The 21,322-nt window shown below is 59.9% G+C and overlaps 2 protein-coding genes across 7 annotated transcripts in view; both read right to left on the bottom strand.

Annotated features, from left to right (window-relative positions):
• The window catches only part of KIAA0753 (KIAA0753 ortholog), a 41,893-nt gene extending 24,023 nt beyond the window's left edge, over window positions 1–17,870 (bottom strand). For 3 of the 6 annotated variants that reach the window (XM_030295362.1, XM_030295366.1, XM_030295367.1), the window contains exons 1-10: window positions 16,861–17,870; window positions 16,151–16,300; window positions 12,946–13,176; window positions 10,876–11,458; window positions 8,276–8,382; window positions 6,750–6,812; window positions 6,133–6,348; window positions 4,188–4,398; window positions 2,648–2,880; window positions 1,020–1,186 (exon numbers count right to left, since the gene is read on the bottom strand). In XM_030295362.1, coding sequence (XP_030151222.1) covers window positions 1,020–1,186; window positions 2,648–2,880; window positions 4,188–4,398; window positions 6,133–6,348; window positions 6,750–6,812; window positions 8,276–8,382; window positions 10,876–11,458; window positions 12,946–12,957 — 1,592 coding nt within the window. In that variant the 5' untranslated portion in view covers window positions 12,958–13,176; window positions 16,151–16,300; window positions 16,861–17,870. The other 3 variants (XM_030295363.1, XM_030295364.1, XM_030295365.1) reach the window with 3 other exon arrangements.
• Window positions 16,287–21,140, bottom strand: LOC115501265 (collagen alpha-1(I) chain-like). Its single transcript, XM_030296249.1, has 5 exons — window positions 21,072–21,140; window positions 17,942–20,974; window positions 16,539–16,730; window positions 16,386–16,485; window positions 16,287–16,300 (listed from the first exon to the last, which is right to left on the bottom strand). The coding sequence occupies exons 1-5, from the start codon at window positions 21,138–21,140 to the stop codon at window positions 16,287–16,289; spliced, it is 3,408 nt and encodes a 1,135-aa protein (XP_030152109.1).
• Window positions 21,141–21,322: the final 182 nt, after the last annotated feature.

The following is a 21,322-nucleotide window of genomic DNA, read 5'->3' as shown; positions in this document are numbered from 1 at the left end:
CCAGCACCGTGACCCGCCGCCTTCCCCGCGCTCCGCACACACCCAGGTCTCTCTGGTCTGCGGCATAAACTTCCACCGACTGACGTTTTTTTGAGCTTCCACGTGAATTCGCGGCTTTGTGCCAGGACACAAAGTACGGAACTTCGAGCAGAGGGATAAATGCAGCAAAGCCCGCGGTGACATCAGGACGCCTGACTTGAGACCCCGCTCTACTACAGAAGGCACCGGACCCTCTCCGCGCTGCCGCGTCAACTTGAAAACGAGGGCGTATGGGCACGTGTGTCATTCACATGACACCGTGGGAGTCTCCAGGTGGGCCCATCCGCCAGGCTCTTCCCCGTCACCTGCCAGCCTCCAGAAGGGTGGGCCCTCCTCCCCACATCCCTGCTCCACCACGCTTCCAGCAACTTCCGTCCCACGGAAAACAAATGCCGCTCTGTCCCGATCGATAGTCTCCCTCGGAGACTACTTCCACCTGACCGGACCCCGCTGCCCGGGAGGGCCCGCCTCCCCCCAGCCCTGCGATGGCGCCTCGTCCCTGCGTGCAGTGGATGAGGGGACGGCGGTAACGTCCATATTACCCTCACGTCCCCTGCAGTCAGTGAGATCCGTACAGTTTTATAAGTCAGCATCTTGTCTTAGAGTCAGAATTATTTCTAAACGTTCACTCATTCAGCAAAGATTTAGTGATAGCCCCCCAAGGACCGTGAGGGGTCAGGCCCCGCGCCAGCTGTGGGAGGCACACAGCTCCTGGCCTCAGGTCACTGAATCCACTGCGTGGAGACAGGTGGGGGCGCGCCTGCAACCCCCACACGGGACCACACGCCCACGGTGGGTCGGGGCGGCCCGCTCACCCACAGCCACGGAGGAGAGAGGAACCGTCATCCTCTAGACACAAAGCGCTCGCGTGTTTCTCACCCAGCTAAGCTTTTCTTCCTCACGGGAACCACGGCGGCCACTTCACCAGCTCTACGCGCTAGGTCGCCCTTGACCCGAGGAGGGAGAGCGCGATCACGTACCATTTGGGGGACGCTGGCGGGGACGTGGGGTTTGGAGGCACCCAGGGGGCCCTGAGGTCCCTCACTGGCTGCTGGCTCCTTTTCAGCCTGGATGACACGGTCGTGCGCTGCAGTCTGCTTTTGCCGCGGCCTTGGGGCGGCTGACGGTCCTCAGCTCTGAGGGGTCCCTGTAGGAGAGAAACATGAACCCTGAAGCCAAACGCGTATCAAAGAGGCTCGTTTTAACCTCTGGCTAACGGGAGCTTCGGGCGTCCCCACGCTGCACCAGACCCCTGACTGGAAAGCGCTGTGGCAAATTTGGGGGCGGGTGCACGTCACACCGAACCCCCCAGGTGGGGGCGGGGGTTTACAGGTGGAGCCCCGGGATTTGCCACCTTTTAATGTGTGTGTGTGTGTGTGTGTAACATACACGTATGTGTGTGTATATGTGCATGTGTGTGCGTGTACAGATGGAGTCCCTGGATTTGCCGCCTTTGTGTGTGCGTGCATGTACGTATAGTGTACGTGTGTGTACATACGTGTTGCACATGTGCATAATATGCATGCGTGTGTGTGCGTGTACATGTGTGTCAGTCTAATATACACGCACGTATATGTATGCCGTATAATAAACATACGTATCGTGTGTGTGTAACATACACATATTATGTGTGCGTGATATACGCGTGAGTTATGCGTGTGCGTATGTGTACAATATACACGTATGTATGTGTATATGTATGTGAGTGCATATATATATTTATGTTTACGTTTTTCTCGAATGAAACAAACACAAAGAAGAGTTCATCCGCATGGTATTCTTGGTGAAGACCCTTAAGCTCTGAGTCTTAGGTGTCTCATCCATAAAACGGGAGCTGCTTTCCCGTGTTTCCAGGAGGCTGGACGGGCCGCTGTAGAAGCAGCAGAAGGCGCTCTCCAGGCTAAAGCGCCGGCTGCCCTGGGACAGGCTGGGTCCTGACCTCCCAGCGACTGCCCTCCCCGCCCCCCCCCCCCCCCCCGCCCCGGGACTGTGTGGAAAGGAGCGGGGCCTGACCCAAGCCAGGGTCTATCAGTCACCGTGCCTGGGGCCACCTGACCACACGCAGGGCAGGGTGGCTGTGGAAGCCCGCGCTCGCCCATCCAGTGGCAGGGACTACATGAGGGGTGGCTAGGCGGGAAGGCGGTCTTCCGGCTGGTTCGGCCACACTGTAAACAGAAGCTTAAAACGTAACGCAGCCTCGAGCCAGCTGGCTCCCAAAGACCTGCTGGAAAGCACTGACCCTTGGACGCCTTTTCATACCGAGTGGTTAGTATTTATCGATATTTATCTTCAGCAGGAACCAAATCTCAAGCCCCCCCAATTTCACACTTCCAAAGCAGAAGCAGAAAAAACTGAATGTTAAAGTAGCCTGCCCAGTCAAGACCTCGGAATCAAATTCGTTCCGACCTCTCCAAACCAGGACGAGAGAGAACGTCTGGTGGTCACAGCAACATTAAAAACTGTTATCTTTTTCTTAAAAAACATAAGGAAAAACTATTGGGAGCCGAGCAAAGTCAGCTCAGCCCGGACGGTGGGCTCAGGGGCTCGGGCGGCACCGCCGACCAGCCCGTGACCGTGGCCGCGCAGCCAAGGGAGGGAGCGTCCCTACCTGCGGCGGCCCCACCGGTGCCTCCTTCTTCCTGGGCGGTATGCTCCCCGCCCCGGGCCTCCGGGCCGCTGCTCCCGCTCTCGCCACGGCCACGGGCTCTGCCGTGAGGCTCGCGCCGTGGTCCGGAGCAGGAGGGGCTCCTTCCGGACGGATGTCCGCGCCCCTCACACCAAGCCCGTTCCCGTGCGCGGACCGCTGGGTCGCTGCAGGTGCTGCCCCAGGCTGACACTTATCTGCAGGGACAATTCAGAAGGACAAACGGACGTGCTACTCAAGTTGGTGTCAAGCGAGCGTCCCCTCAGACGAACTCCAGACCTCCAGCCCGGAAACACAGAGGCGTTTTGCTGCCAAGATCACTCCTCACCCTTGACTCCCACGCGGACCCACACGGGGAGACACCGAGGCTCACCTCCCACGTGCGCTCCTTCCTGTGACTATAATAATGCCGGCTCCTGACCGACCCCTTCTTTGTCCTCGATCACCCCACCTGGCTACCAAACGTGGTTTTGCTAAAATGTAAATATTTAAGTGTCACCTCTCAAAACTTTCACTGGCTCCTAATTTGACACAGAATCAAGTCTGAACTCCACATGACATTCAACTTGTGAGGAGAAAAGAAATAAAACCATCTACATTCAGGGCGCCTGGGAGGGTCGGTTGGTTAAGCATCCAACTCTCGATTTTGGCTCAGGTCATGACCTCACAGTTTGGGAGTTCGAGCCCCAGGCTGTCAGCGCAGAGCCTCCTTGGGAATTCTCTCTTTCCCTCTCTTTCTGCCCCTCCCCTGCTCACTCTCTTTTTCTAAATAAATAAATAAATACATACATACGTACATAAATCATACGTACATACGTACATACATACGTACATAAGTTTCACTTAAATGTAAAAAGAGGGGAGGGCACCTGGCTGGCTCAGTCGGTGGAGCATGCGACTCTTGATCTCAGGGTCTTGAGTTCAAGCCCCACATTGGTAGTGGAACTTACTTAAAATTAAAAAATTTACGGGGCGACTGGGTGGCTCAGTCGGTTAAGCAACCAACTCTTGATTTCAGCTCAGGTCACCATTTCACAGTTTGTACCTCCCTCCAACGGGGGACCCTCCTCCACGAGGGACCCTCCCTCCAAAGGGGCACCCTCCACAATGGGAGATCCTCCTCCATGGGGGACCCTCCCTCCAACGGGGGACCCTCCTCCATGGGGACCCTCCCTCCAACGGGGCACCCTCCACAATGGGGGACCCTCCTCCACGGGGGACCCTCCTCCACGGGGGGCCCTCCCTCCAAAGGGGCACCCTCCACAATGGGAGATCCTCCTCCATGGGGGACCCTCCCTCCAACGGGGGACCCTCCTCCATGGGGACCCTCCCTCCAACGGGGCACCCTCCACAATGGGGGACCCTCCTCCACGGGGGACCCTCCCTCCCCTGTGGGGGATCCTCCAGCTTCCCACCCGAGGATGCGGCTGGCTTGCTACTGGCTTTGGGGGTTCAAGTGCACCTGCTGTGGACCAGACACGCACAAACATTTCAGGACACATACCAGCAAGAAGCCTGTTTGCCCTGGAAGGTTGTCGCGCTTCCTGCAGAAGGATCTCCTTTGCTAGGAGGGGTCTCCTCTCGCCTTTTGGCGAAGAACTCCGCCATCTCTCCAAGGCCCTGGGGCCACCAACGGGAAACCTGGTCTGAACTTCCGGGAAACATTTCTTCACCTTTTTTGGTGACAGTTTCTTTTCCAGGAGGGACTCCAAAGCCTGCCGCGAAACCAGTGTTCTCTTAGCGTGTCTCACAAAAGTCTGACTGCTGATCACAAAACTGAAAGCGAGGTCTCCGGATAAACGTGCCGTTAAACGGCCAACTCTCATGGTCGTCCAGTTGCTGTTTAACTTAATCTGAAAACTTTTTTACTGAGGACATCTGTCTAATCAGAAGGATTCTGCACGTTCTTTTACACGTTTAGTTCGCTAAAACCAACGGCAAAAAGATAAAGAATGTGACTGCTTTTAAAGGCAACCAAATCTTAAAAATAAGGATCACCACGTTTTAGAAACTAACCATAGTCTTCAGAACATAACGCTTTACAAGCATTTTAATTCTCAATAAGCATCTCATACACTCCAACAGTATTTTCAGCGTGCAAACGAACCGCATTTTATATACGTTTCCATCAACTACTCCACATGCCCAGGGACCTCGGTCACTCACCCACCCCAGAGGGAGGACGCCTGTGCCCCCTTCCTAAAAGAGACGCACGCTCTCCTGAGTGCCCCCACCCATCGTCCGGTCCGGACGCATCGGGCACAAGTGAGCATGGCAGGGAGACGTCCTCCGGGTGGCAGCGGGCCGTGGGACGGCACGGCTCCTCAACGAGACAGAAGGAACGTCCTGCACTACCGAGGAATTCCAAAGTCGGAGTGGGCGGACATCGTGTTTAGGAAAGGTTAGGTTCCGGTACCCCTGCAAAGTCGGGGAAAGCACCGGGTAGCCCCTTGAGGCCCTTTCCAGAATTGTAAACACGTGTCCTCCGAGCAGATCAGCGTGGCCAACAAATGTTTCTAGTGGGCAGAGCACCCGTGGCCTGCCACGCCGTCCGCAGGTCTGAGCCGTCCCAGAGCGAGCTCTCCCTACACCACCTGCAAACCACACGCACCGCGCCGGCTGCCGCAACGGTCAGGGCAGAGGGGCCACGAGGGCCACCGAGGGCGTCACCCACCCGGAACTCCCCCTCCAGCGCCCCCTCCCTCCCAGGTCACACTGACACGGAGCTCGCCTTCCGTCTGTGGGCGGACGTGCGGGGCAGTGAGATGCCGCTGGCATCTCGGTGACCTGTCACCAGGACACAGCGCTCCGCAAACCCCTGCAGCCCACGGGCCGCGTCAGGGACGGGTGGCAGGCTCACGTGGTGGCACTCGGCAAGCTTCCGAGGGCCACGGGGACGAAGGCACTGTCACCGGCAACCACGCAAGACCCTACCCCATCCTGACTTGCACCTGCCGGCTGTGGTTTCCAGAGGTCTGCAGCCACAAGCCTCGAAGCTGTGCGCTCATAGACAAGTATCTCTTCTTGCCCCAAATCGACCTTTCTTGCCAATTTCTTCTTGCCCACTAGCTGCCCGCTGGTGCCCTCCTCCAAGCACTGACAGAAGACTGCTGTACTCTCTCCTTTCCTGTGCCAGTAAAATTCTTTCCCGGATGGTGTGGTCAGGGAATGGAGCGTTCCGGTTAATCAACGGACCCGGTTAACGGTCGCTGTGTGTTCTATACCGAGCCGCCCGTTCTCAAACAAGTGAAATGCAACTTTACAGACCAGACTGTAAAAGCCACAAAACAAAAACGAAGGGCTGCCCCCGTCCTCCGCAAGGCTTCACCGCCAGGCGGCCGGTCTGTCTGGTCGTCTCTGTGAATCCCAATGAAACCGGGCGATGGAAAACATTGCTTCCCTTAGACGCAAAGCACTCTGAACAAAACCTGGAGTCCGCTTCATCATACCTCGATTTGCCGCAGGATGTCTATGACCACCTCGGACACAGAGGAGTCGGCGTCCAGCTTGGCGGAGCAGAGGGAGAGCTGGCGAATGAGGCCGCCCAGCTCCCTGCACCGGGCAGGGAGGGGCCGCTCCCCGCGGTCGGCGAACTGGGTCACAAACACCTGCAGGGCCCGGATGGCGCTTCGGTGGGCAGCCGCCAGCCGGGACATCGCCCACGACTGGCGAGGGGGGACAGATGGGAAGTTATTTCGAAACTCAGAACTTGTCAACATTAACCCACCCTCACCGACATTTACGGCCTGTCTTCCTTCTACAGACAACTGTTTCTGTTGTGAAACTTCTTCACGGTAAAGGGGATTAAAACGTTGAAACCTTCTCTCGTGGCAAAGGATCTTTTCCTTCCTATTGTCAGTTTCTTACACCAGCAGCAACAACAGCAACAAAAATCTATTTTCAGACTCTGTTCCTTGGAAGGCGACCCCGAATTCAGAATATTTACTCTGCTCGGCCCTCACTAAGGCTCTGCAATCAGGCACAGGGCACCCCTACACGGTACCCGCCAAACACTGGAGATGCATTTACAAGGAATGAAGGTCAACCACACCAATCCGCAGCCTACCTTCTCGGTATGTTTAATCTTACGTGGACTCAATTTATCCAATTCTTCCTGGATTTCTTTCACCTGTTTCATAAAGGGGGAGAAGTGAAAACTCAGTTTCTTTCCACACGACTTTTTGGTAAAAGAGGACACAGCATGTCTTGTCCAACTACGACCACTGTTTAAATCACGGCACTTGAATTCACACAAGGCTCTTCACTCACGTACCCGGAGCAGCGCCCCGGCTTGGAGCCCCAGGTGGTGAACATGGCACAGTGCCCACCTTCCACCCCAGGTCCCCGGCATCGCGGGAACATAGCGTGAAGGAGCGAAGGTGGAGGCGGCCCTGGAAAGGGGGGGAGGGCCACGCCAGAGCACGGGGTCCACCCTGTGCCTCAGAGAGCTCCCACAGGGTCAGATGCGTGTTCCGGAACAATCTCTATGGCGGCAGTGTGGGTTCAGGACTGAAACCAAACCCCAGAAGAATACAGAGCAAAATCAGACTAGGGCACTTCCTTTCAATGAAAACATCCAGTTTCTGGTTCAAGCAATAAAGCCAACATGGGACTTAAGTGACCGGAAATGCAGTAAACGTGGATTAAAGAGTGAGGCACCAAAGTTAAAACAGACATTTAAGGGGCGCCTGGGTGGCTCAGTCCATCAAGCGTCTGACTTCGGTTCAGGTCATGAGCTCAACGTTCGTGAGTTCAAGCCCCACGTCGGGCTCTGTGCTGACAGCTCAGAGCCTGGAGCCTGCTTCCGATTCTGTCTCCCTCTCTCTCTGTTCCCTCTGCCACTCGTGCCCTGTCTCTCAAAAATAAATAAATGTTATGGGGCGCCCGGGTGGCTCAGTTGGTTACAACATAGAACTTTGGCTCAGGTCATGATCTCGCGGTTTGTGGGTTCGAGCCCCGCGTCGGGCTCTGGGCTGACAGCTCGGAGCCTGGTACCTGCTTCGGGTTCTGGGTCTCCTTGTCTCTGCCCCTGCCCCACTTGTACCCTGTCTCTCTCTCAAAAATAAATAAACATTTACAAAAACAACAACAACAGATGTTTAAAAACAATCTAGCTGCAACATAAAGAACGTGACTGTCTGTTTATCGCCACGAAAGGCATCCCGAGACCCTCGACACGGCCCCCATTCCTCACCACTGGGTAAAGACAACCAGTGTTTACTGTTACTGCATGTGCAGTGCATCACAGACACGAGATTTCCTCTCGGGCTGCGGCTTGTAGCTGGGACGGGGGCTCCAGGGTACCTGACCGGCCTGTGTCCACAGAAATACGTGCCGTACAAGCACTGTTTTCCGGGCAAAGGACTCGGGGCTTTTACTGGATTCCCAAGAACCTATGACCCCAAAAAGCCAAAAACCGCTAAAGAGTTGGGCCATATGCACGTAATACACAAACACACGTAAAGGCAGGTGGCAAAAGGAAAAGGAGTCACGTGTCCGCACGTCCAGGAGATTCGGCCTCACAAACCACCCGGAGTGCTAGCGCTCCAGAGACGGTGGGGCCCTGGCGGCCGGCGCCCCCACCCTCCGCACCTGCTGCTGCAGGGAGTACAGCATCCGGGCACAGCGCACGGCCTGTTCCTGCCTCCTGACGCGGGCTCGCTGCTCCTCATCCGGTTCCAAAGCTTCTTCCGTTCTATCTGCAAACATCGTTTCCCCGAAAGTGGATTACTCACTACAGATGGAAACTTATAAAATTTTCAATTATTCCCAAAGATGATACAGTTGGAGACCTCTGCTTTTATTAAAAAAAAAAAAAAAAAAAAAAATGGGGCTCCCATAAAACACTTTTCACCGGCCAAGAAACGAGGACCGTGCGGGTGTGTGCGTAGCTCACGCACGGAAGAGGCGTGAAGGCCTCACAGGCCCTCCACGCGGAAAGAACCGCAACCAGACCCCAGTGGACAGTCTACGCCACCGTGAAGCGTCACTTACCGCTTTAAAATTCGTCCTATCGAGCCAAAACCTGTAATGCTTTCTAATTTCTCAAAAATCCTTCATCGGCTTATTTTTATGCTTGACAAGATTCCTTTGACACTTTCTCATCCTGAATCTAAAAGAGAAATCTTTGCACCGACACAGTAAGGCTGCTGGGCTGCCCACAGCCTTCACACGCTGCTCACGGAGCACACCCTGGTCCACCGGGCACTCCACGTCCTCCAAACACGGGCTCAAAGACTCTGCTTCTGGAAGATTCCGAGGGGCATGCAGGCATCCCTTCCTCTAGACGCGGTTCCCAAATACGTTCATCCAAAACCAGCTCTTCCACAAACTCCAGCACACAAAGCCGGAAAAGCAACGTTTTCCTCGTCCAAGTGTAGTTTATAAACTCAAGTATTCAACACTTACTCACCAAAAAGCCAAATGACGAAAAACGTTCATTTTGAAAAAAGCAAAACTCTGAAATCGGGAGTTGTAGATACAGACGCTGTCTCCCGGGAGCCCGGGAGCCAGACCGCTTGGGTCTCGTGTGGGCTCGCAGCACGGGCACCGTGGATGTAGGGGACGGCATCCGGCTCAGGCGGGGGGTGGGGGGGTGGGGAGTTAACGGAACAGCCGGTGTCCGGCCACACCTGGGAAGCACAGCCAGGCGCGTCACAGCCCCTGGAGGGACCCGCGGACGGGGCGAGCTGCTCCCAGTCCGCAAGCAAGTGCACACACCTGATTCAAGTACGCACTGTAGGTTTTTGTACCTATTTGCTGTCAATCGTGGTGACGTTGTCGCTATAGTTTAGAAGGTATGGGGTGCCCGGGGGGCTCAGTCAGTTGAGCGTCCGACTTCGGCTCAGGTCATGATCTCACGGCTCTGGAGTTTGAGCCGTGTCGAGCTCTGTGCTGGCAGCTCAGAGCCTGGAGCCTGATTTGGATTCTGTGTCTCCCTCTCTTTCTGCCCCCCCTCACCCACTCATGCTCTGTTTCTGTCTCTCTCTCTCTCTCAAAAATAAATAAATGCTAAAAAAAAAAAACCAAAAAACCAAAAAACCAAAAAAACAAAAAAAACAAAGAAGGTACGGACTTGCGACAACCTGAAATGTTGAACTAAAAAACAAATGAGCAAACACCCGACTCAGTCCCTCCCCGGGGCTTGGGGAGCTCTCTCTAGTGCCCGCGTCAGGCCGTGTCATCAGAGCAGGGCCCTGTGGCTCTGTCCCCCAACAGCCCGGACTCCGCCAGAGCCCCGAGCAGCAGGAGCGCTGTTGAGCTGGCGCAAGGGTGTCTGAACCGCGCCCGGTACCACGCTCTTCACGGAGACCGCAGGGGGATGTCCCTTCTGGCCCAGGACGGGCAGGAACTCTTTTCCCCACGCAACTGTGTTTTGTCTCAGACCCTGTAAATTCTGCAACTGTTACTCCCCGCGTCCCCCACCGTTAGCTGGCCCCACGGAAGGTCAGAAACAAGCATCACTTTTCCTGGCCACAACCTCCTCAGCGACGTATCTCTGTTCTAGTGCATCCAATCACGGCTGGTTTTGTAAGAGGCACCTTGCCCCGCTCCTGACGCGCGCATAAGACGTGCACGGAGTCACCTGCAAGGCCCAGGGCCACAGCGGACCCCGAGCGGATCCCAGCCCCGGCTCCTCGAGCCCCTGCAGTCCGAGCAGCTAGCACAGCCCTAGCCCTCGAGCCCCGGGCAAACGCGGGGCGAAGAGAACACTGAACAGCTGTGGAACCGGTCTGTGACGACCACGCGCCCTCCCTTGTGCCCGGTGGTCAGCGGTCAGACGTCCCACACGCCCCAGCCCCGTCACTGCCACGTTAAAACAGACTTTGTGGAAATACGCACACATCACGCTCCTTGTTCAACAAAGCACAAACAATTTTGCCAGAAGGGCTTCTGGATGAAGAAGGGTCGCCTGCATCCAGGAGCCGGAGGACCGCGGGTGGGGGCGTCGGGGGGCCACCTGCAGGAGCGAATGGCCCAGGGGGGCCTCTGCCGGGAGCAGAGGCCAGGCCGGGGCAAGGTCGCCAGGAAGAAAGCCCTCCCGCGCGCGCGGTCAAAGTCCGCGTGCCTTGTCACCGGTGCTCAGGCTCCTGGGGGTGGGGGTCCCGAGGGAGTGTGTGCTACCCACCCCCCCCACCCCCCCCCCCCCGCTCTCGGCCTCCCATCCAAGTGACGAGCCCTGTTGCTCTCACCTCTTTTAATTACTTCTTCCATCCTACGGACGCAAGTGGTCAGCTCCTCCTGGAGTCTCTGCACCCCCAGCAGGCCCCGCGGGCCACCCATCCTGGCGTGCGGCTGGGGCCCCGGCTCCAGGGCGGGGGGCTGCCCCGGCTGAGGGGTACACAGGTGAACCTTCGCACCCGAGCAGGAAGCTCCCCGCCCGCACGTCTCGTGGCTGCAGTGACACACTTCCCGGCTCCTTGCCTCCTTCCTCTGCTCCCTGTGCTCAGGCACCTTGTGCTCGGGGTGTCCCCACCTCTGAGAGGTTTGGGGCTCGCTTCTGAGACGCTGCTGTCTCACGTGCTGTTCGAACTGCCTGCGCCTCACGTCCCTCTTGGCCAGGTGGACGGCATAGCTGAGCCTCTCCTCGGAGATGACGGAGAAGGAGGCTGAGCCGCTCACGTCGGGCCCGGCTCTGAAGCCCGGATCCCCGCCACGGTAGGACTCGCCAGACGAGTGCGTCAGTTTCTCGATTCTGATCGCGTCGGGGCAGGAATAGCGCGCGGCCAAGTTGCTGGAATGTGCAGGAACACTCCTGTTAAACTGCAGCTGGTTCTTAAAAAAAAGGCAAACAGAGGTGGGAGCGCGTGAGAACACACTGCGCCACGTGGGAGGGTGTGCTCTCCCCACCCGAGCGTCCCTGTTGAGACGCATTCTCCTTGTGCGTGGACAGAAGCGGCCACTCTCGCACGCCCCCGGCTCCCCCGTGTCCCCACCGCTGCCTGGCAGCACGCGGGGTCCTCCTCCGAAAGGCAAAGCCCCACGCGGTGGCCGGAGAGCCCCTCGCGCCCTGGTCTCTGCCTCGCCTCCAAGCGCCAGGTTCCGGGAGAGGCGCCGCCGTCCATGCTGAGCCTGGCTGACGCCGCTGTGGACGCCCAGCCGCCCACCTGCTGGCCGCGCCACCCCGCCCTGCACCTCAGCACACCTGGTCCCCACGGTCCCCGCACGCCTCCTACGCGGGCTTCAGTTTTGGTCAGTTTTAATCCTGACACAAGTGAGTTTTGTTTTGTCTTTCCCTTAATGAACACGGGCACTTCCGTAGCCTACTGTTTTCATTATTTTCCATGGCTGCGCTTTCCAAACTCCCATGAATGGCCTTTTCATGCTCAGCTGAGCTGTAACCCTATTAACCATTTACACGGTTCTCATTTTTCCACCAACGGACACATTACTTCCATTAATATCGCCACGCATTTATTTTCCCTCATTTTAAAGCATTTCCTACGACGAAACACCTGTTCTGGGATTACTGAGTCAAGGGGAACGAATGATTTCACAACCACAGGCCCCATGCAGCAAACGGCCCCGAGGGTCTGTGCACACTCCATGATGCCTTTAATCTGGGGACGGCCTCTGGGCTCTCGTAAGAAAGTGCACAAGTGTGATCACGTGACAAAGAGTCACTTTCAGATAAACCCCCCCGTAGGGGCGCCTGGGTGGCTGAGTCGGTTAGCGTCCAACTTCGGCTCAGGTCACGGTCTCCCAGTTCGTGGGTTCGAGCCCCGCGTCGGGCTCTGTGCTGACAGCTCGGAGCCTGGAGCCTGCTTCGGATTCTGGGTCTCCCTCTCTCTCTGAACCTCCCCTGTGCGCGTACTCTTTCTCTCTCTCAAAGAGAAATAAATACTAAAAAAAATTTTTTTAAAACACCATAACCAAAATCAAAGAGCTGAAAACTTAGAAGAAAAGTATTTATAAATACAAAGTGTTCCCTATATAAACACATGTTTAAAAGGGAGGTGAAAAAAGATCACAACAGTAGGAGATGGGAAAACACAGGAGCAGACCAATTATACAAAAAGATACAAACATGACACTGTAACATAGGAAAAGTTGGTCAATCTCATAAAAACACAAATTAAAAACACACTGAACCAGCAGCCGACTGCAACAAGGGAGAGGGGAGGCCGTGCTGTGGCAGGTATAGCTGTAGGCAGGGCCCAGCCCCGGGGACAGGCCCACAGGCGCCCCCACCCCCACCCCCCCGCAGCCACCACACTGGTGGCAGGGGGTCCCCGCTGGTAACTGCAAAGTGCGGAACCCACCTGAAGGTCCATGTAGGAGAGCGGCCGAGTCAGCTGGGAGCACTTGGAAGAAGGAAGAAAGAGTGAGCCTCCGTGTGCACCCCTCTCTAAACCCCAGCAGGCGGTGCTGAGACACCCTGCTCCGTGCAAAGGGCCGGTGCACAAAGACGGTCCGTGACTGCTACCCTTCGAGCGGGGAACGGATCTCTCATGACAAGATACACGTGCGTCTGATCACTGGTGCCAAGAAACCTAGGAATGGAACATCAGAGACTGACTTGGTCAGGTACGTGCGTGGGGTGTGGGAGGGCGGGACGGAGGAGGTGCGGGAGGGGATCACACTCTCCGACGCCTTCTGGCGTCGGCACACGGGGGGCCCCCGCTAATGTGTCACATGGAGCAGATAGGGAGGCAGGAAGGGAAGGAACAAAATCCGTAAGAATAAAGGGAAACCCTGAAAATGAATACTAACAGAAGCCCGTGCGCCAAACTGAATTTGTAATGAGTAACAAAACCACACAGAGTGAGGGGTAAGAAAAATAAACCTGAGTAACTAGGTTATGCAGCCTCGGGTTAAAACAATGCTGAGCTCTTGAGGGCGGGGCTCTGCCTGGGGAGGTACAGACGAGATTGCGGCAGTGAAATCCCTGCACGTTCAGAGACCGAGCAGACACGACATGTGGATAACTGGGGTTGATGACAGGAGTCACAAATGGGAGGTGCCGGGCTGCCACGGACGGCGTGCGTGTGAGCTGGCCCGGGCTGGGGGGCGGGGGAGGCGGGGTGCACCGCCCGTGTCGATCTCCACGCGGAAGTGCACAGGCACACGGGTACGGACACCTGTCCCCACTTCTGTCCTCCGGGACGGCCTCGCACGAGAGCCCCCGGGAATCAGTGTGCCTACTCAGTACCCACATGTTAGTTCTAACTTCCATTCTCCACCAGAGGGAGGAGGATGGCCAATTCCGGGGCTGGGACAGGGGAAAAACATGCTGGCCCCGGAATACCTTCTTATGCCAAATGTGGCCACAGATCGACAGAGACGTGTGAAGGGGCAGCGGAGTCAGCCTGGAGGGGCTCCCACTTGGCCAGGTCAGGGCCCTTCTCAGTACCCTCCCGGACACGGCCAGGCTCGATGAATCTGCTCTGATACCAAGAGGTCAGTCACCATGTAGCAACCATCAGGGTAAAAAGTACCAATGAAGGCTGAACTAGGAGATCAGTCTAGGGGTGAAAGGATGTGAACAAGGTCTCAAAGTCAGACACCCCCGACTATGGAAGGTGAACGGGCCAGCGACTTTACAGGGGAAGCCTGGCGGGTGCCACCGTCACCCTCATCCCGGGGCTGGAGTGAACACTGCCGGGTGGGGGACTGACGAGGTCGACACGCGTACCTCCCAACGGGACACACGAGGACTCAGCATCACATTGGGGTTTTCCCGCCACGGGTGTGTAACCCGAAGGTCACTAGAAAGGTCGGGCAAACCCAAACGGATGGAAAGTCGCCCAATAACTGGCTTGCATTTGTCAAGAATGTTGATGTCGTGAAATACAAAGTCTCAGAAACTGTTCAGACCCGAGGAGCTAAGCAAACATGATGAGTCCCGCAGCTCAGTGACCCTGGTTCCTTTCACTGTAAAGGACATCATTGGGCCAACTCACAAAACCTCAGGACGGCCTGAACATCACATGGCCACACTGTCCTCACGTGTGCTTCCTGATTTCCATCACCACGTTATGACTACGTAAGAGAAGTCCTTGTCTTCAGGAAACACACACCAAGTCCTTAGTGGTAAAAAGGTATCGCGGCTGCCACTTGTACTTTGCCAGTTTAGAAAATGCGTGTGCATGCACGTGTAGATGTGTATGTGCGTATGTGTGAGCACGTGTGCATGTATGTGTGTGCCTGCAACACGCGTGTGTAGAGAGGGAGAGACAGAGAACGGAGGGAGGGAGGGAGGGAGGGAAAACGTAACAGAAGTGTTAGCGTGTGGGGAATCCGGGAGTAGGAGCAGGGCACCCAGGAATTCTGGGTACTGTCACTGTAACTTTTCTGGGTGAAAACCACACGGAGCAATTACGCCACGCCCACCAGAATGGCCCTAATGAACACAAACACCGCCGGGCTGGTGAAGGGGCCAGGGTGCCCATCGCCGCCGGTAGGGACGGGAAGCGGCACAGCCCAGGAGAAAGGTCCGCTGGTTTGTTAGAAAACTAAACACACCCCTGCCTTGTGACCCAGCGATCTCACTCCCGGGCATTTACACAACAGAAACGCAAACACGTTTACAAACGTGTACAAGAATGTCCACGGCAGCTTCATCTGTAAAAACCCACACGAGAGGTTGGATTGTTACAAAGCAACAGACCACGACCCACGTAAGGACAGAGAGAGGGTCACACCCACTGAAAGAAGCCTTACGTCAAAGAGTAGGCGCGATACGGTTCTACTTAGAATGGGCAAAATTAACCCACGGTGGAAAAAACCAGAATGGCTGCCTGCGAAGGGTAGGAAGGGGCGTGAGAGAACTTTCTGGAGCCATGGAAAAGATCTCTATCTTGACAGAGGCATGAGTGACACCCGTGTACACGTTGGTCTAAACTCAGCAAACGTGACAAGATGTGTACGTTCTGAGGTATCCAACTCGGACCTAAAGTTTGCATCGAGGGAAAGCGGAAATTCGGAGAGGAAGTTCCAAGAGTCAGTTCTGGAGGGTGACTCCGCAGGGCGCCGGGCCCGCAGCTCACGCTGTGCATTTCAGAACGTGCGACGCGCCGGTGAGTGGATTGCGGAGGACAGACTGGAGAACAGACGCGCAAGGAAACTAGTGGGACAGTGACGGAACTTGGGCGTTCCCTGTAGAACTCGGCTTTGCTGTGTGAAGATTTTCCTAAGTTCACTGTCGGAGGGAAACGTATTTCGGTAGCGACCAGGTGAAGCCGGAGGGTAACTGGTTATTAAGCGACGTTACGGAATCACCTTTGTCCGTTTTCTCAGGTGTGATAGTGCGTAAGCAGGAGTGCTCTAAAAGACTTGGCAGCGGAGTGTGCTGACGGCCGCAGCTGGCTTTGAAACGGCTCCCCAAACACCGGAGGGCAGAACAGCACACGCCGCTCCAAGTGTCAGATCTCGAAGGTGGTTTAAAAGGCGTTGGCCGTCTTTCTCTTGCAGCTTCTGTTCCAAACGCGTCGCGCTAAAAACCTGAAGACAAGACGACAGAAGTACCTGGGTCTGGCGCTGGCTGCTCACTCCTCCCGTCCAGTGGGACGCCAGGCTAGATGAGCACGGCGGGGAGCCGGCCTGCCGCGGCCCGTTCCGTCAGAGGGCGGAGCGCCGGCGAGAGCCCACCGACGGTCACCGGTCACCGGTCATCGCCTGCAACGGGAGGAGGCTGCTTTCAGACCAAGGGCGATCAAACACCGGAAGGAGGGGACACCACGCCACCCTCAGAGGACAGTACTCTGGAGGAGGCCCGCGGCAGCCTCGCGCTGACCAGCGGGTGCTCCGGGAAGGTACCGGCCAGGGTCCTCCACGAAAGCGTCTTCCCTTTTGGAATCCTCCTTTCCAAGAGAACGGGGGACACCGTGTGAGTGGCTACCCGTCGAGCCCAAACCTCAAGGGCCACCAGTGAGGCGTTACTCCAGAAACGGCTCTGCCACGGGAACCAGGCAGCCTTCTGCTCACAGTCTGCATGAGCAAACCCTAGCCACTCGGCGAATGGCGGCGTGCTCACTCCCCGGGCTAGCTCGGCAGGGCAGAGCCGACCGGCTCCGGGTGAGGCCTCGGGGTCAGAACACCGAGATCCCTGCCAGGATCTGCCACTGAGTAGCGGAAGGGCCCCCAGACCTGCAACCCCACACCCCCCACACGCACCCCGTGAGCTGACAGCCCGGAAAGCGTTTTGTCAGGATTTGTAGGGACGTGGCCGCGCTCACCCCGCTGTCTCGGACCGCCTCCTCAGACGCCGATCACGCCTGCCTCGTGGCGTGCCGACCACACACCGGTCTCTGTTATTGACCTACGTCATGGCCAGGCCCCAGCCTTCCAGCTATGCCAGCTTCCCGGGGGGCCGGGCCCGGTCCTGCCGCTCTGAGATTCCCCACAATACAGGGTTTTGAGCAGAGCAGATAATTGAACTCAACGTCTGTTGAATTAAGCTGATTTTCCACAAACCGATTCATTTTAGACGTACTGGTGTGTTTGTGCTCTCAAAGAATCCTACAGCAAATCAATTGGGAAATCCAGGTTTAAAAAAAAAAAAAATCCCTAATTTAAGCTTTTGAGTAAACCCAAGGTCTGTAGACTGGATTTGCTTCAGGACAGATACACGTGTAGGAACAGAAGGGCAGCTGTTCAAGATTCCCTGTTCCCACAGCTGCAGAGACGAGAGCGACAACGAAGACGGGAGGGCACGGGGGCGAGGCAGTCCCGCTGGCTTTTGTCACCACGGTCACCACAGTCCAGGGCAGCCGCCGCCGAACGGAGGAGCCCGCAGAGCTGGGGCCGGGGCCCCTGCGAGTTCTATGTGGCGACACTTTCCCCGGAAGCCAAAGGCCTAGGACTCAGGGCTGCACTAGGGAAACACTAGGTGACCGCCCCCCCCCCCCGCCCCGGCCCCCCGTTGCAGGATACCTCGAGTGACTGACACACACACACACACACACACACACACACACACACACACACACGTACACAGAGTCCAGTGACACCCACCCCACTGTTCCCCTATACACATTCCTGGGACGCCCCTCTCTCTGCAACCTGTCCCTTCCCCACTGCTCCAGGACACCTCCTAACTTGTCACCCGATAGACCCAGGAAGCCTCCACAAAGCATCTGTCCCAGATCCCCAAGACACCCCTACGGCCTGCGCCTCCGTCTACAACCCAGGACCAACCTCCCCCCAGCCTGTCCCCTCCCAAAGAGCCCAGGACACCCCCCACCCCGTTCCCTACACGTGCTATGAGAAGGCCCCCCTCAACCTGTCCTCCCCCAAAGGGCTCCCCCGGACCCTCACTGCAGACGCTCCTCCGGCCTGTGCCCCCCCACTCTGCTGCGGGTGACCTCTGAAATGGCCGATGCCCGTCTCCTGCCCTGCAACCGGGGGCACAGGGCCTCTTGTCCCTGAGGCCGCAGGCACGTTCTCACAGTGGCTCTCTTCCCCTGGGGGCCGCGGGCAGCTCCAGGACCGGGTCCCACACCCGTGGGCGAGAGGCGCCCCCACTGCCTGTCTGCCTCCCGCCTCCCCCCACGAAGCCCCAGCTCCCTCCGCAGACGGCGTCCTGGACGCTGGGAGGCCGGCGGCAGCCTCGGCGGCTTCTTCCCCGGCACACCCAGTCACCCACACCACGGCAGGCACGCGCCCCGCTGCGGGCACCCCCACAGCCGCGAGCACCCCCAAAGGCAGGGGCACCCTGGCAGCCTCAGGGACCGGCCCGCTGGCTCTTCTCCGCCACAGGCCATCCACAGGTCCCTCCGTCACCGGTCTCTGTCCCCACACGCCCGAGACATCCCCACAGCTGGCGTTGGCCATCATCGGCCCGGGGGCCCCCGCCGCCGTGGGCACCCCCTCGGCCCCAAGCATCTCAGCAGCCTGCCCCCCTCCCAGCGAGCCGGAGGGGCCCCCCGGGCCCAGCCTCTCCCCCGTGGGCCCAGGCATCCCGGCGCTGGGGGGCAGCCCCACCCGCGAGGGACCCCTGGCGTCTACGGGTGCTTGCACCGTGTCCCTCTCCCCCCACAGGCCTGCGACACCCCCGGGGGTGGACTCCTCCCGGACCGGCCGGGGCGTCCTGGGAGCCACGGGCACCGGGGCAGCGGCAGACGCCCCTGCACTCGGTCTCCGTCCCCAAGGTCTCGGCACACCCCCAGGGCCCGTCTCCTGCCCCGCAAGCCCGGGCGCTTCAGGACCCCCGATGGCCTGCCCCCTCCTCTCCCACGGGCCTGGGAAAGCTGCAGAAGCCGCAGTCTCCCCCGCAGACCACGGCCCCTCGGGAGCCACGGGTAACAGGGCAGCAGAGACGCCGTCGCACAGGCTCAAGCCCCCTCGAGAGCCGCCGTCCTGGCACGTGGAGCCGGACACCCACACGGCGGCGGGCACGGCCGCGGGCGCCCTCGCGAACCCCCCCGGGCCGCACCTGTGCCTGGGCAGGACTGCGGCCCCAGGCAGCCCCTCTGCCTGTCTCCTTCTGCACAGACAAGACACGTCCCTGGGGCCGGCCTCTCGACCCGCAGGCCCGGGTGCCCCCAACGCTGCGGGCGGCAGGGCCTCCTGCTCCCCCAGAGCCTGCCTCCCGTCCCACAGGCTCACAACACCCCCACAGCCTGTGTCCCCCGCAACCACCCCCGGCGCCCCCAGGGCCCGCTGCCCGTCCCACAGGCCTGGGGCAGCCCCGTAACCCGCCTGTCCTCCCGGGGCCCCTGGTCCCGCCACCGCTGCCCCCACCGGCTGCTGGGTCCCCCACACACCAGGGATGCTCCCGCAGCCCGTCTCCCTCCCCAGGGCCGCGGGCACCCCCAGGCCCTGCTCCACACTCCACAGGCCTGGAGCGCCTCCAGGGCCCACCTGCAGCTCGGCAGGACCGCATGCCTCTGCGGCGTGTGCGCCTGCCCAGGAACCCGGGTCCCCTCCAGAGCCGGTCTCTACCCACACAGCCTGCCCCCGTTCCCTGAATCCTGGGTCAGCCCCACATCTAGCTTCCTCTTCAACAGCGCAAGGCACCCCCACGGGCTGTCCAGTGCCCCACGTGCCAGGGGCACCCCCAGACCCCATCCCCTCCACGGCCTGTCCGTTCCGCCACGCGCCCAGGGTACCTGCACAGCTGGCTGCCTCCTCCACCCCGCCGGGCGCCCCCACAGCATCAGGCAGCACCCTCGAAGCCTGCCCCCCTCTCCATGAGCCCGGGGTGTCCCCACAGACGGTCTCTGGGCCAGGAGCCCCCGGCACCTGCAGGGACTGCCCTCTGCCCCACGGACCAGGGGCACTCCCCCAGCCCCTCTCCCTGTCCACAGGCGCGGGCCACCCCGCGGCCAGTCCTCTCCCCAGCAGGTAGGGCACCATCCCAGGCACACCCCCAGGCAGCAGGCCAGCCGCCTGTCCCCGCCCGCACAGGCCTGGGACCCTCTCACAACCCGCCCCGGGCCCAACGCCCGTGGACACTCCCGCGGCCCGGGGCATTGCCCGAGCCTGTCCCTTCACCCAGGGCCCCGTGAGACCACCCCGGCTCGTCTCCACCCAGGAGGCCCTGCCGGGGACGCCCCTGTCAACCGGGCCCTCTCCCGCGGGCACCGGGTGGAGCTCCACTCTGCTTCCCTCCCCGCACCCCGCCGCCGCCCGCATAGCCTGCACCTTCAGCCACAGCTCCAGGATGCTCTCGTGCCCCATGGATCCCGGGCGGCCTTTCCGCTCACAGCCCCGGGGGCTCCGGTAAGGCGCCCCGTCCTCCTCCCCGCCGGTGCCCGTCACCCACACCGACCCGACAGGCCCCACCACCTGGGGCTCCCCCACCGCGCCGTCCACCCACACGGCGCCCGGGTCCCCCGCGGCCTCCGCCGAGCCTGCGGCGCCGGGGGTCTCCGAGGCCTCCGGCCCGTCGGCCCCCGCCGCCCCGGCCGCGTCGGCCTCCGCTCTCCTCCCCCGGGGCCGCCGACAGTCTCGCAGCCTCTCTGCGCTCACGCAGCGCGTGTTCCACGCCGAGGTCGTCGCCCGGCGCCCCGCTCCCCGGCCGCGCGGCGCCCCCGCGGCGCCCCTCTTCCCCCACGGCCTCCCGCGCCCGCGCCCCGGCCGGCTGGGCCCCACGCAGCGGCCCGCCGCCCCGCTCATGGCTGCAGGCCCGCCCGCGCCGCCCCGCTCGGCCCCCCGCCCGCCGCCCGCCGCCGGGGCCGCCGCACACACGCACGCACGCGCTCGGCCCCGGCCCCCCGAGCTCCGCAGGAGCGGCGGGGCCGGCCGCGGCTCAGGGGCTCCTGTCCCCCGGGCCCACGAGTCCGGGCGCGGCTTCCCAGAGTCCCCCCGGCCCCGGCCCGAGCCCACCTGGCCTGGGGCGCGGCGCGGCTACCGGGGAGCGGGCGGGGGGGGGGGGCCCGGCTAGGCCGCGCTTCCGGCCGCTCGCGCGGTCGCCATAGCAACGGGCGCAGGGCGGCCTGGGAGCCGTTAGGGCTCCCGAGCCGCCTAGGGGTCCCGGGGCTGCACGGCGGCGGGGCGGGCAGCCGCCGCCCATGGGGCCCGGGCCGGGGCGGCTGGGGCAGAAGCCCGGGTGCCTGCGCACAGCCAGCACGGAGGGCACGGGCCAGCCACAGCCGGAGGCGGGACGCGGCGCGGAGGCCTTCTGGCCGCCCCAGGCTCCCGTAGCGCCGTGGAGCCCCCGCCGGCCGCGCCCCCGGAAGCGGCCGCTCCCCGCCC

This window comes from Lynx canadensis, chromosome E1, assembly GCF_007474595.2.
Source record: "Lynx canadensis isolate LIC74 chromosome E1, mLynCan4.pri.v2, whole genome shotgun sequence".
Classification (NCBI taxonomy): Eukaryota; Metazoa; Chordata; class Mammalia; order Carnivora; family Felidae; genus Lynx; species Lynx canadensis.
This window is presented reverse-complemented; position numbering and strand designations above follow the sequence as displayed.